This window comes from Thamnophis sirtalis, unplaced genomic scaffold (genome assembly GCF_051295495.1).
Source record: "Thamnophis sirtalis isolate CommonGarterSnake01/CBP01778 unplaced genomic scaffold, rThaSir2_p1.2 scaffold_5, whole genome shotgun sequence".
Taxonomy (NCBI): domain Eukaryota; kingdom Metazoa; phylum Chordata; class Lepidosauria; order Squamata; family Natricidae; genus Thamnophis; species Thamnophis sirtalis.
In genome coordinates, this window is record NW_028261385.1 from 33,598,099 (window position 1) to 33,611,791 (window position 13,693).

Here is a 13,693-nt window from a genome sequence, read left to right on the forward strand (position 1 = left end):
ATGCACGACACCCCTTGTTCTCCACCATGCATGCGCCCCCCAGTAGCACATTTTGGGCCTAGCAGGCCTCCCTAAAGTCTCCTGAAATAAAAAACAGGGTGCCGGGGCGTGCGCGCTGCACCCCCATTCTCAGCACTCCCCGCGCATGCGTGCGTGACAACCTCTTCTCCTGTGCATCTTGCACGTGCACACCTATGGCACGCATCAGGTTAGGTTCACCATCACAGTACTATCATATTTTCATTTTTGATGTCTCATTTATTTTTGTAATTTTCGTATATTGAAAGTCACAGTCCAAAAGGGTGGGTTCTGCTAAAACAACAGGATAGCAGATGCTTCTAGAGCAGCGCATACCTTGTCCTGATCTTAGTGTTTCTTTGAAAAACAACTGGACAAGTTAGTATTCATTAGAAAATAATATATGCAGTTAGAAATGGAGCCCAGAAAGGAGTGTGTCCTTTGCTGCATAAGGGCCTTGCTTAAACCTTAATTGCTTTACCTTAATTAAAATGTGGATAAATGTCCTTGCTCAACTGGTGGATAAATAGAATATTTGAAAGCAGTAAACCGAGTTTCTATTATGAGAGAATAGAGCAGTCTGTTCTCCCCTTCTTATGATATTCTACAGGTGAGAAATATTGCTTTATTTTACAGTCTTTTCTTTTTTAAATCCTCTGGCCAACCTTGAGTAGAGAGAGTGTCCTTCCTTTCTTCATGAGCAGATACAATACAATACAGGTAGTTCTCAACTTATGACCACAGTTAAGCCAAAAATTTGTTGTTAAGTGACACATTTGTTAAGTGAGTTTTGCCCCATTTTACGGCTTTTCTTTCCACAATTGTTAAGTGAATCACTGCAGTTGTTAAACTAGCAACATATGAAGTGAATCTGGCTTCCCAATTGACTGTTTGTGAGAAGGTTGCAAAAGGTAATCATATGACCCTGGGACACTGCAATTGTCATAAGTATGAGGTTAGCTTCAGTTGTCAAGTTTCTGAATATAAATCACATGACCACGGGGATGCTGCAACAGTTATAAGTGTGAAAAATGGTAATAAATCACTTTTCAGTGACATAACTTTGAATGATCACTAAATAAACTTATAAACCGAGGACTACCATATTTTTCGGAGTATAAGACGCACCTTTTTCTCTCAAAAAAGAGGCTGAAAATCTGGGTGCATCTTATACACTGAATACACCAATTTTTTGCCTTCCAAAACCCTGCCCCCGTCACCAAAATAGCCATGCACAGTTTGTAGAAGGCTTTCAGAGAGCTCCAGGGGCTGGAGAGGCTGCTTTTTGCTCAATTCTCTCCCCCCCCCCCCACAGCACTCTATAAGCTTCCAAAAGGCTATCCATGCCCCCCCCTTTTTTTTTGGCAAAAAAGCAGCCTCATTTTCATGAAAAATGGGTTGTTTTTTGCTCGTCTCCCCACCCCCAGCACTCTACAAGCCTCCTAAGGGCTAATCATGCCCTTAAAAAAAAACGGGCCCGTTTTCATGAAAAACGTACCATTTTTGAGAGGTTTGCAGAGTACAACACACACACATCCTTTAAATTTGTCTCTTCAAAACCTTGGTGCATCTTACACTCCGAAAAATACGGTATCTGTACTGTATAGGCAGGATTCCATACACACTCACTGAACACTAAATTAGCAGACGCATTTGTGATAGAGAAAGGCTACAAGGTATTATATTGTTTTTGATAACAATGGTGTGAAAAAAACTTTTTATTCTTCACAGAAAACATGAGATGAGGAAACAAACCATAGCTGTTCATTCTAGTACAAAGAAAAAAGACTTAAATTGTTGCATGCCTGCTGTTATCATTTAGTTTCTTTTGCTTGGGAAAAATATTTTAAGTATTTTCTGTTTCTCCTAGTCACAATTGATGTATATTAGTGTGTACATACCTAAGTATGAGTGTGAGATACTTACATTGGGGCCTTTGTACCTATGATATTAATATTTAGATATTGCAGCAGCCTGAAAGATTCAACTTTATTAAGAAAAAAGAGATTGAATCACTACAGATTACTAGTAGCAAACTTGTTTTAGCAAATCGAGGTTCAGATCCTTCAGCAGACAGGAATTTATTCAGTTTCAGCAAAACATGGCAATAGCCAGCTCTTGAAAGACTGGTTAAGAAACCCTGGAGCAAAATCCCAGTTTCTATAGGCATTCTAGAAAAAAAAAAGATTGTAGGGTGTGGCTTTCTTCCTAAACTGTATTTTAATATCCAGTTTGCCTCTCCTATGTCGTTGCATAGATTATGCAGTGTTTCTCCACTTAGTATGATCACTGCAGTTCATCTTGCCTAGGATTTTATCACTATTGAGTGCCAAATGAGATATGAAATCATTTACATGAAACAATTTAAGAGTAATATTTTTCATGTTTACCTATTAAAAAACAATACTGTATATTGCAGTAAATAAAAAAAACATTCAATTAGTCAATTGTTGCTTGGTTTTAGATGTTTAGCACAAAGGGCACAAACTTCCTGATTTTTGTTTGATCAGTCAAAACCTCAGTGGAATTTTCTGAGTCATAAAAACAAAACAGCATTTATACAAACAAGTCCTCAGCCTATAGCATTTCAGCCTATAGCATTATCAGATGGGGGATGGATTTAATAGGCTTAAACTATTTAAGTGTTGCCTTTCTATGATGTAGTGGGAGGTGGCCGAAGTGTATAAAGAGCAGAAAATTTCATGCAAGGATCACTTTTCAACTTGTTGATCCTGAGGAAGTGGACAAGGCCATGGGAGCTGTGAGTGCCTCCACTTGTACACTGGACCCGTGTCCCTCCTGGCTGGTTGCGAACAGCAGGGAGGTGACTCGAGGCTGGATCCAGGTGATAGTTATCGCCTCCCTTCGGGAGGGGTTCTTTCCCCCCGCATTAAAGGCGGTGGTGAGACCCCTCCTGAAGAAGCCATCTTTGGATCCAGCCATCTTAAACAACTATCGTCCAGTCTCCAACCTCCCCTTCGTGGGGAAGGTTGCCGAGAAAGTGGTGGCCTCTCAGCTCCGGCGGTCCTTGGATGAAACCGATTATCTAGACTCCTTTCAGTCTGGATTCAGGCCTGGCTACAGCACGGAAACCGCTTTGGTCGCAGTGACCGATGATCTCTGGAGAGCCAGGGACGGAAGTCATGCCTCCGTCCTAGTGCTCCTTGACCTCTCAGCGGCCTTCGATACCATCAACCATGGTATCCTTCTGCAACGATTACATGAGGTGGGGGTGGGAGGCACCGTCTTTCGGTGGTTCTCCTCTTACCTCTCGGATAGGTCGCAGTCGGTATTAGTTGGAGGGCAGAGATAGACCCCTAGGCCCCTGAAGTATGGGGTGCCGCAGGGTTCGGTCCTGTCCCCCCTCCTGTTTAACATCTACATGAAGCCGCTGGGTGAGATCATTCGACGGCACAGGATAAAATACCACCAGTACGCCTACGATACGCAGTTGTTTCTGTCCGCCCCGTGCCAACTCAGTGAAGCGGTTGACGTGATGTGTCAGTGCCTGGAGGCTCTTAGGGTCTGGATGGGGGTTAACAAGCTTGCACTCAATCCAGACAAGACCGAGTGGCTGGTGTGTTTCCCTCCCAACAATTGGCCAAGTATTCCATCTCTCAGGCTGGGGGGTCAAACTGTACGCCACTCAGACAGGGTCCGCAATTTGGGAGTCCTCCTGGACCCACAGCTGACTTTAGAACACCATTTGTCGACTGTGACCAGGGGGGGCCTTTGCCCAGGTTCGCTTGGTGCACCAATTGTGTCCCTACCTGAACCGGAAGGCCCTCGCATCAGTCACTTGTGCCCTTGTGACCTCAAGACTGGACTACTGCAATGCGCTCTACATGGGGCAGCCCTTGAAGAGCATTCGGAGACTTCAGCTTGTCCAGAATGCAGCCGCGCGAGCAATTGTGGGTGCACCCCGGTACACCCACGTCACACCTATCCTCCGCGAGCTGCACTGGCTGCCTATTGGTCTTCAGATATGCTTCAAGGTGCTAGTCGTCACTTATAAAGCCCTTCATGGTATTGGACCTGGGTACTTGAGAGACCGCCTGCTGCCAATTACCTCCAATAGACCTATTAGATCCCACAGATTAGGCCTCCTCCAAATTCCATCTATTGGCCAATGCCGATTGGCTACCACCCGGAAGAGGGCCTTCTCTGTGGCTGCTCCAGCCCTCTGGAATGAGCTCCCCATGGAGATTCGGACCCTCACCACCCTTCAGGCTTTCCGCAAAGCCCTTAAAACCTGATTGTTCCGACAGGCCTGGGGCTGACGAGTTCCCCGCCCCCGCTCGAATTGTGTGGTTGTTGAGTGTTTTTAAATTGTTTGTAGTTGTTTGTCCGTTGTTTTTCCTCCTCTTTGTATTCCCCCCCTACTTTGGTTTGTGAGCCGCCCTGAGTCCCTCTGGGAATAGGGCGGCATAGAAATGCAATCAAATCAAATCACTGAGCAAATAATTTTATCTTTAAACACATTAGAAGAACCTTTGCACAGTAACAAATTTGGATTTTTCTAGAAGTTATTAAAACAATTATTCTTCACTTCCTATTTGTTCATAGGCAGGTGAAAATTACTACCATCCCAGTTCAGCAGTATATTTTCTTTTTCTTTCTTGACTCCTGCCAGCTTTCCCTATGAATAGCAGTCTAGGTGGATTTCTGTCCTCTTGTACAGAAAGGCTGAGAAGCTGCAAAAGTTGGTAAGGGGATAAGCAAAGCATAACTTAGCCCAGGAGGTATGTGGGAAAGACCTTGGGGGACAGGGTGAAAAAGATAGAACATAGAGTAATAGAAGACCCTTGGAGGTCTTTTAGTCCAACTCCCTGTTCAAGCAGGAGATTCTATACCATTCTGGACAAATGGCTGTCAAATCTCTTCTTGAAAAACTTCCAGTGACAGAGCACCCTCAATTTTTGGAGGCAAGACATTCCACTGATTAATTATTTTCACTGTCAGGAAATTTCTCCTTAGTTCTAGGTTGGATCTCTCTTTAATGATCTTCTATCTGTTAGTTCTTGTCCTGCCCTCTTTGGAGAATAGGTCGACCCCCTCTTTGTGGCAGCCCCTAAATACTGGAAGACTGGTATTGTATCACCCCTAGTCCTTCATTAGATTAGGCATACCTAGTTCCCTCAATCATTGATTGTATGATTTAGCCTCCAGACCTCTTATCATCTTTGTTATTCTTCTCTAAATGCTTTCCAAGGTCCCAGCATCTTTTTTATATCCCAGCAACCAAACTGTATGCAATATTCCACGTGTGGCCTCACTAGTGCAGTATAAAGTTGTATTATCACTTCTTGTGGATGCTCTGTTGGTCCAACCTAGGACTGCATTAGCTTTTTTGGCAGCTGCAGCACACTGCTGGCTCATACCTAAGTTATAGTCTACTATATTCCTCTCACAGTTGCTATCATGAGCTAGGTACCACCTATTCTGTACCTGTGTGTCTGTTTTTTCCTGCCTACTGTGTGTCCCTCAAAGTAAGACAGGGTCTTATTTTCTTTTTACTCACAAAATATGGCTTGGGCCTTATTATGAGGGGAGGATTTATTGTTTTGGGGTTGACGGGCGGCTGCTCTCTTGCGAGTGGGCTCCCAAAGAGCCGGGCACAGCCTCATGGGCGAATGGCTGTGTTGCGCTGTCGCAGCAGTGCAACACAATAGCCATAAAGCGACCACGATCACAAGCAGCCACCCAGCAAACCCCCTTTCCAGCCAGGCACAGTGCCATTCACTGACCTAGGGGTATCACCAAGCTGCGTGAGTGCCTTTTGCCACCACCCGGCTCTGTACAGCTGGAGAGGAGGGTTGTACGAGCGGCTGTTCCACTTTCACTCATGAGCTTCCCAGCCTCACAATGCCCTGGCCCAGCTCTCCCTGCAGAGCCAGGGCACCTCCGCTGCCATCACCACTGCCATCCCAGCATGGCTTTTTCGGTGGCTTCCAAACCGAGCATTCCAGCAGTGGCCGCTCTGGCCATATGCTCTATGGTTGTGGGCCAGCTGCTGGCAGAGCGCCATTCACTGGCATTTCGAAGACGCCAAGCCACGGGAGCTGGGCAGCGGCGCATAGGCGCTCACACAGCTTGGCGTCAGTGAATGGTGCTGTGCCTGACTAGAAAGGGGGTTTGCCGAGTGGCTGCTCGTGAGCATGGTCGCTTCATGGCTGTTGTGTTGCGCTGCTGCAACAGCACAACACAGCCATTTGCCCATGAGGATGTGCCTGGCTCTTTGGGAGCCCGCTCACAAGAGAGCAGCTGCTCGGCAACCCCCCTATTCAGCTGGGCAAAGCGCTGCTCACCAATCTAGCAGTATCCCGAAGACGCCAAGCAACGCAATAACTTTTGCCTCCCCCCCCCCCGGTTCCCGTGGCTTGGTACTTTTGAGACACCGCTAGGTTGGTGAGTGGCGCTCTGCCTGGCCAAAGGTGGGGGGTTGTCCAGGGGGCTTATTTGTGGGGGGGCTTATATTTTTGCCCACCAGAGAAATGTGGCATAGCCTTATTATCAGGACATGTCGTATTTTGGGGAAAACACGGTATGTATCGGATCTTACTTTTCTCACTGAGTTGCATTTTGTTGGGTAAGCCCCAGTTTTCAGACGGTCACGATTCTCCTGAATCTTGAGACTGTCGTATAAAATTTTAGCTATTTCTCCCAACTTGGTGTCCTCTGCAAATTTGATCAGTTCTACTTCTATAATCTCATCTAGATGATATATGAAGATGTTGAAGAGTACTGGACCTAAGGCAGAACCTTCAGGTACCCCACTTCATGCTTCAATCTATGTAGATGTAGTTGTATTGAGGACTACAAGCTGAATGATTGGTCAGCCAGTTGCAAATCTGTCTAATGGTGGTATTGTCTATCCCACGTTGTACTATCATACCAAGAAGTAGGCTGTAATCTACTTTGTCAGATGCTTTGAAGTCTAAGTATACTATGTCCACAGCATTTTCCGTTTCCAGTTATTTAATCATTTTGTCAAAGAAGGCAATAAAGTTTGTCTGACATGATCTGGCTTCTAGTAATTGTCTTGTTCATTTCTAGGTATTCACAAATGGGTGTTTGATTATATTTTCCAGAATTTTCCTAGATATTAATTTTAGGGTGATTGATCTGTAGTTTTCCAGATCCACTTTTTTCCTTTTTGTAGATTGGAACCACATCAGCTCTTTCAGTCCTTTGTTCCAGGGTTTTTGAAAGATTTTGTTCAGTAGTTCTGAGATTACGTCTGCCAGGTCCTTCAGAATCTTGGGATGTAATCCATTTGGTCCTTAGATTGGTGCTTAGATTAGATGCTTAGATTAGATAAGGGATAGCACGGTCTATAGCTGTATAATGGGAAGGGCAAGTGTTTCAAAAGGGACCCTTGCTAAGTTCTCAGGCTTTAATTTACATTATTTGGGAAAAACTGTGTTGACTATTCTGTTTTCCCAAAAATAAGACCTCCCCGCATAATAAACCCAATCGGGCTTTTGAGCGCATGCACTAAAATAAGCCCTCCCCAAAAATAAGTCTTCCCCAAAAACGTTGCAACACAGCAGCAGCCATGAATTACCATGCTCGCCGCCTCCTGCACCTAAAAAATAATAAGACATCCTCGAAAATAAGGCCAAGCGCTTATTTTGGGTGGGTCAAAAGAAAATAAGACCCTGTCTTATTTTCAGGGAAACACAGTAACAGTGTGCTGGAAGTGAGAATTTATTAAAGCAGAAGTTGGCAACTTATAGCCTATGAGCCAGATCTGACTTACCACCTAAAATAGAATTACAGAATTGGAAGGGATTTTGGAGGTCTTCTAGTCAAACCCTCAAGCAGGAGACATTACCCTTCCAGACAAATGGCTGTCCAGTTTCTTCTTATAAGCCTTCAGTGATGGAGCACCCACAACTTCTGAAGGCAAGCCATTCCAGTGGTTAATTGTTATCACCATTAGAAAATTTCTCCTTAGTTCTAGGTTGCTTCTCTCCTTGATTAGTCTCCATCCATTGTTTCTTGCCTTGCCTTCAGGTACTTTGAAGACTAGGTTGATCCTCTCTTCTTTATGTCAGCACTTCAGATATTAGAACACTGCTATTATGTCACCTCTGGTCTTTCTTTTCATTAGACTAGACATACCCAATTCACGCAACCGTTCTTTATATGTTTTAGCCTCTAGTTGCCTAACTGTCTTTGTTGCTCTTCTCTGCTCTCTTTTCAGTGTCTCAATACGGTCTGTAATTTCAAAAACAAACTATATAGCCCAAGATGGGTCAAAAAAAGAATTCAAGTTTGTAATTCTATCTCAACCTGATATAGAAGCATACTATTTTAATAAAATGTAACCATTTGGATGGTATTATGAGCCCATATATAAATATCACTGTTTGCCCTTTCTAAGACATTCTGTTGCTTAAAAATTGTTAATTTAGGATTTTCTTTTATCAAAAAAAGATATCATTACATTTTTTTAAATTCTCGGGATATTTTTATTAAAGATTTTTGAGAAAAAGAGAAAGGAGAGTTACAAATGCATGGAATGGGAGGTGCAGCAGATTTTGCTGTTATTTAGCCATGTCAAAGTGATGTTTTTCCCTTTTTTACTCCTGTAGTTGGCCTGTTGCTGTGGTACTGCTGGATGTTCCCTTTGCTGTAGCTGTTTCCCAAAGATAAAACAATCGACCAGCACCCGCTTTATGTATGCCTTGTACTTCATCTTGGTGGCTCTCATCTCTTGCATCATGATGTCAGAAACCGTAGCAAAACAAATGAAAGAACATGTAAGTAAAAGCATTTAATTCCTGGGGATCCCAGGAGGAAAAAGGGAGGTGCTGGAATAAGCTTTTGAATGAAAAGAATATATTTTTGAAATTTGAAGGGAGCTTACAAAATGAACCATTTTATATTAGACTTGAGTTTTGTAAAAATTTTGGCAGGCATAATGATGAATACTGAACTGTTCTCATGATTTATGTCGTACTTCAGCATTACAACAATTTCACATAGGTGTGTGTATGAGAGGGAGAGAGAAAGAACATATATTCATATGTAATTATAATAAACTCTTTCAGACATTTTAAAAGACCCCAAACTGTGTGTGGTTCAACAGGGCCAAATGTTTCATCCTGTGTTTCACTTTGAAAGTTGAGGAGTAGGAAGAAACCATACAATGGATAACTTGTTTCCTCAAAGACAAAAAAAATTATTGCTCTCTGAAATTTGAGTGCTTGGCTGCTTTGGATAAGAGGATGCAAATGAATCCTTTCTGGAAACTCTTGTCTGTTTTCCATTCCTCTAAGATTGTAGTAATTTTGTTTCTGCTCCACTGATTATTTTTGAAGTAGTCTCCTTTTAGTTAAGCTATATTGCTTCATTTATTTAAAGCATTTATATAGCTGCCCATCTCATATAAAATTCCCAATGAGCTCCCAATCAACAATTAAAATAACATGTTTATATACATTATTATCATTGTACCTCATTTGTTTAACTATCACTATTTATTCCTTCATTTTCAATGAGATATACTAAATGTTGGGATCATTTATATTGTAGCAATTCATTACATCATTTTCAATCTATCCAATAATAAAGTATCTTTATGTTATATTCAATGGCATTCTATTATTAAATAAAAATTTAAAAAAAAAAAACAATTAAAATAACATCAATACAGGTAGTCCTTATTTGACAAATAGTTCTTTAGCAACCAGTTCAACATTATAGCAGATAGCCCCTAAGCTATTTATGTCCTAGTTCCAAAGTTTATAGCCACTATAATTCCTCCCCCCTCACCTTTACAATTGACCACAAATGCTGCAGCACCCCCTCTCCCAATCTCCCTCAATCCTCCACCAGGTTCCTGCAGGAGGATTCCTCCTTAGCTGCTGAAACTGAGTATTCAGTCGTTTCTATAGACTTTGTCACTAAATACGAAGCATCTATTCTAGAACCAATGGATAGGTTTTCCTACAGTCAGTATCTACTAAAATTGCCGCAGTAGTTTTTCTGAAAAAAATTGTGAGCCAAGCTGACCAGATTGTGCAAACAGCCTTGTCTGTAAATGTTGCTGGTGAGAAGCAGTGTGCTATTGATTTCTCATGATGAGTAGCATGGTTTACTAGTGCTTGTACTTTTTTATATATAATTTTACTGTGTTGATTTTGAATGTTTGCTTTCCTGCTGTCTTCCCATGCTGCATATCCAGCATTGAGAGTGGGGGACATTTGCTAATAATATATTTTTATAGTTAGTATATTTTCTCAGTTTAGTGCTGAAAAGTACAGTTTGCATCATGAGAGGCTGTATGTAGCCAGGATTTTGAAAAGATCTCTGGCAAGCCTTCCTGGCAGCTCATAGAGCAAAGAGGTAAGCAAAGAAAGGTGTGGATGGGGGCGGGGGACACAGAATAAGCAAAAATAGGTTTCAGTCTTTTCCCTTGTCCTGGACAGATCTTCTTCTCATGAGAGAACTGAGAATTTTATTCCTGATCAATTAAACTCTGATTTACTGTGGTAGGATTTTGATTCCCAAAAAGATTAATAAAGCATTAGCTATGTCCCTGATTTATCATGCTGAAAAAAATGATTCCAGACATTATTAAAACAGTTTGGATCGATCAAGTGTATTTTCTCAAATCCATAAATTGCTAACGTTGGCTAAGATAATTGGAAATGGGTGTAGATTTCGCCTTTCTCTCCAGTCTTTTTAAAATGTTCATTTCATCCCGTAATTTTTTCTTCATTGTGCTCTTTAATGCCGTAATTACCTTAATTAATACTTACCATGAAATCATTTGGGCTATTAGTAGGCACACATAATTTTGAAAATTGTGGATGAAAGTATCCATAATTTTGTTTCCCTGTTTAATAAAGCATGCCGACTGAGGAATCCTGGAAGTTGAAGTCAACACATTTTCAGATTGCTAAGTTTCAGAAACAGTGGTCTAAACTCACCCACTGTGCCTCATGACTGAATGCGTTCTCTCACCCTCATCTGGCACATTAACCATTACAATTTACTGTCCTGGCTCTCTGCTCACAGAATTTCTTTTTCATTGAGGGAGGGAGGGCGGTGTAGTCAAAGTTTGGATCTGCTGTCCTATATTTTTAAAAAAGTAGTAAAGTACTTATAATTTACAACATCACATTTCTTTCTATCATTAACTGGCTATAACACCACCTACATTTTTAGTTTGCACTCAGTTTAAGTTAAATTTATGTTCTGTGTTATTTTGCTCTAGGCCTCCTCAGGTTTTTCTGGAAACCCAGCTATGTTAATATTCAACTCAGTTGCTACTCTCAGAACTCCCTGCCTATGAGGCTATAGAGAAGTTTTTATTTAACTGTAAATGTGTGTGTTTGTGTGTGTGAATGTATGTCTGCATATTTCTATATCAGTGCCTCTATTTATAGACTGCCCCATTTGTGAGAGGGTGGGTACAAATTTTCATAGGAGGCACAGCCCTAAGATGTAACCAATGTAGCTGCAAATTAGTGTGGTGAGCTTGAGGCCAAAATGGGTGACTTGTTGATCTTTTTCTGTGGAATAAAGTGTGGCCTCAAAAGCAAATATTTAAGCAAGTGAGGATAGGGCTGGAATTTTCCCACTTCTCTGCTATTTTACTTCTGCAATCTTCTAATCATTCAAAGAACAAGAAACAATGCTTTGCAAGGAGTCCTTATTTAACAACGGTAATTAGGACTGGAATTTCTGTTGCTAAGGAATGCAGTTGCAAAACGCACCATCAAATAACTATGCCACTTAGCAAAGGCATTCCTGCCAGTCAGTGCTTACTGTCATTAAATGTGGATTGTTAAATGATAACCTAACGTGATTGTGACCTCCGTTTTTTGATGGATTCCTCATTGACTTTGCTTGCGGGAAGATGGTGGAGAAGATGGCAAATTGCAGTCACATGACCAATGATTTGCTGCAAACGGTCAGAAGTCTGGGACACTTGCCAAGATAATCCCATGATTATCACATGACTGTTGTTCTGACCTAGGTTTTCCAAGAGCATACAGCAAACTCCTTGTCCCAACAAAAAACCCTTTTAGTAATATACTGTGAATTCTGCTTATTCACATCCAACAAAGTCTTTCAAGGGAGGATTTACAGTCACAGATCTTATCTGTCTTGGAGCTCTGACAAGCCAATCTCTGCAAAACTTGGCAAGGAGTCTTGGAGAGTCAACCAATTAATCGAACTAATTGTCTCCTGCAAACTCCACTCCCCTTTCGCTCCTCTTTTATTTCCTCTGGGAGGGCCATTCATCTTCCACCTGTGGTCTTATTCCCAAGTCGACCCCTGTTCTTTAGCTGTTCCCTTTGTCTGGCAACTCTGCACATGCACACACTGGAAACAGGCTCCAGCTGTTCGTCTGCCTCACTGATGTCTGCCTCTGAAAGCAGCTGATAACTAACATATGGCTCTGGCCCCCTCTCTGCCTCTGACACAGAACCCTCATCAGAGCCTTCCCCAGAGTCAAGGATTGGCCCATATTCCTCCCCAACCTCTTCATTGTCCGAATCTGTTGCCAGCTCCACTGGTGGGCCACAACAACTGTGGAGGGGCAGCACTGCAACAGCCAGAACTTTGAGAACCAGTCATAAGTAGCACCCATTCAGCACCGTTGTAAATCCAATAGTCACTGAAGGAATGTCTGTTAAACAAGGACCACTTGCATAACAGAGGTTGGCAAATTATACCCAAAAGACATGCTTTACCTTCATAGTTTCCAATGCTGTTGTATAAATGCAGCTTTGCGCTTCTGATGGGCCGCCCATGCTCTTGGCCGAATGAGAAGAAAGACACCGGACAAATGCTTTCTCGGGATGAGGGCATCGAAAATACCTCACAGTCCTCTTTTATTAGGTGCAAACAAAGAGAAGGTGTATACAATTACATCAAGGGACATATGATTAACTAAGTCCAATAATAATGTTGCAGCGTGGCAGAAACCTCAGAAGAAAGGTAGGGGAAAAGGTGAGGGGGGAAGAGATGAGGGATACACGCACGGCCCACATTCCTGTGTCCAATTGAGGTACTTGCTAATTGACATGCCAGACGCCAGCGCATCTTAGCTCGTAGGCTGGTACAGATCTGCACGTTAATTAAAAGAAATGCTATACATATTGCTAAAAGGAATGTTATGCATATCCTGGTACGGTCCATCCCTGTGTCTGTGTTTTCAGGCAGCCTAAACTGCCCTGCACATACACACACAGTAATGGATCCCAACATATAAACTGCACAATTGTTGATGAAAAAGCATGTTGTTTGAATCAGAAATGCTAGGAAATGCAAATGAAGAAGCAGCATGGTTTCCAAATTTTGTACGTAAGGAAAATAAATGATGGCTTGATAGATTAGAAAGTAACACAATTATCTCCAAACTGCTTAATATACTTGTCGTCGTACACAGTTACATGCATCTTATCTACTGTACTTCATTGTTCATTTCAGATTTATTTTTATGAAACAGTATGTCAACATATTCAAGCAGGTGACTCCTGTGAGAAGCTGGTGGGCTACTCTGCGGTTTATCGAGTATGTTTTGGAACAGCGTGTTTCTTTTTCATCTTCTTTTTACTCACAATTAACATCAACAATAGCAAAACCTGTCGTGCCTACATCCACAATGGGTAAGCTAGATGGATTTTTTTCATTGATGTTTTGGTGGGGT

The 13,693-nt window shown here is 42.1% G+C and overlaps 1 protein-coding gene across 1 annotated transcript in view; it reads left to right on the top strand.

Annotated features, from left to right (window-relative positions):
• Nucleotides 1-13,693, top strand: part of SERINC5 (serine incorporator 5) — a 45,590-nt gene that overhangs the window by 11,714 nt on the left and 20,183 nt on the right. The window contains exons 2-3 of the mRNA XM_014051574.2: nt 8,619-8,786; nt 13,474-13,652. Coding sequence (XP_013907049.2) covers nt 8,619-8,786; nt 13,474-13,652 — 347 coding nt within the window. The remainder of the gene's footprint in view (nt 1-8,618; nt 8,787-13,473; nt 13,653-13,693) is intronic.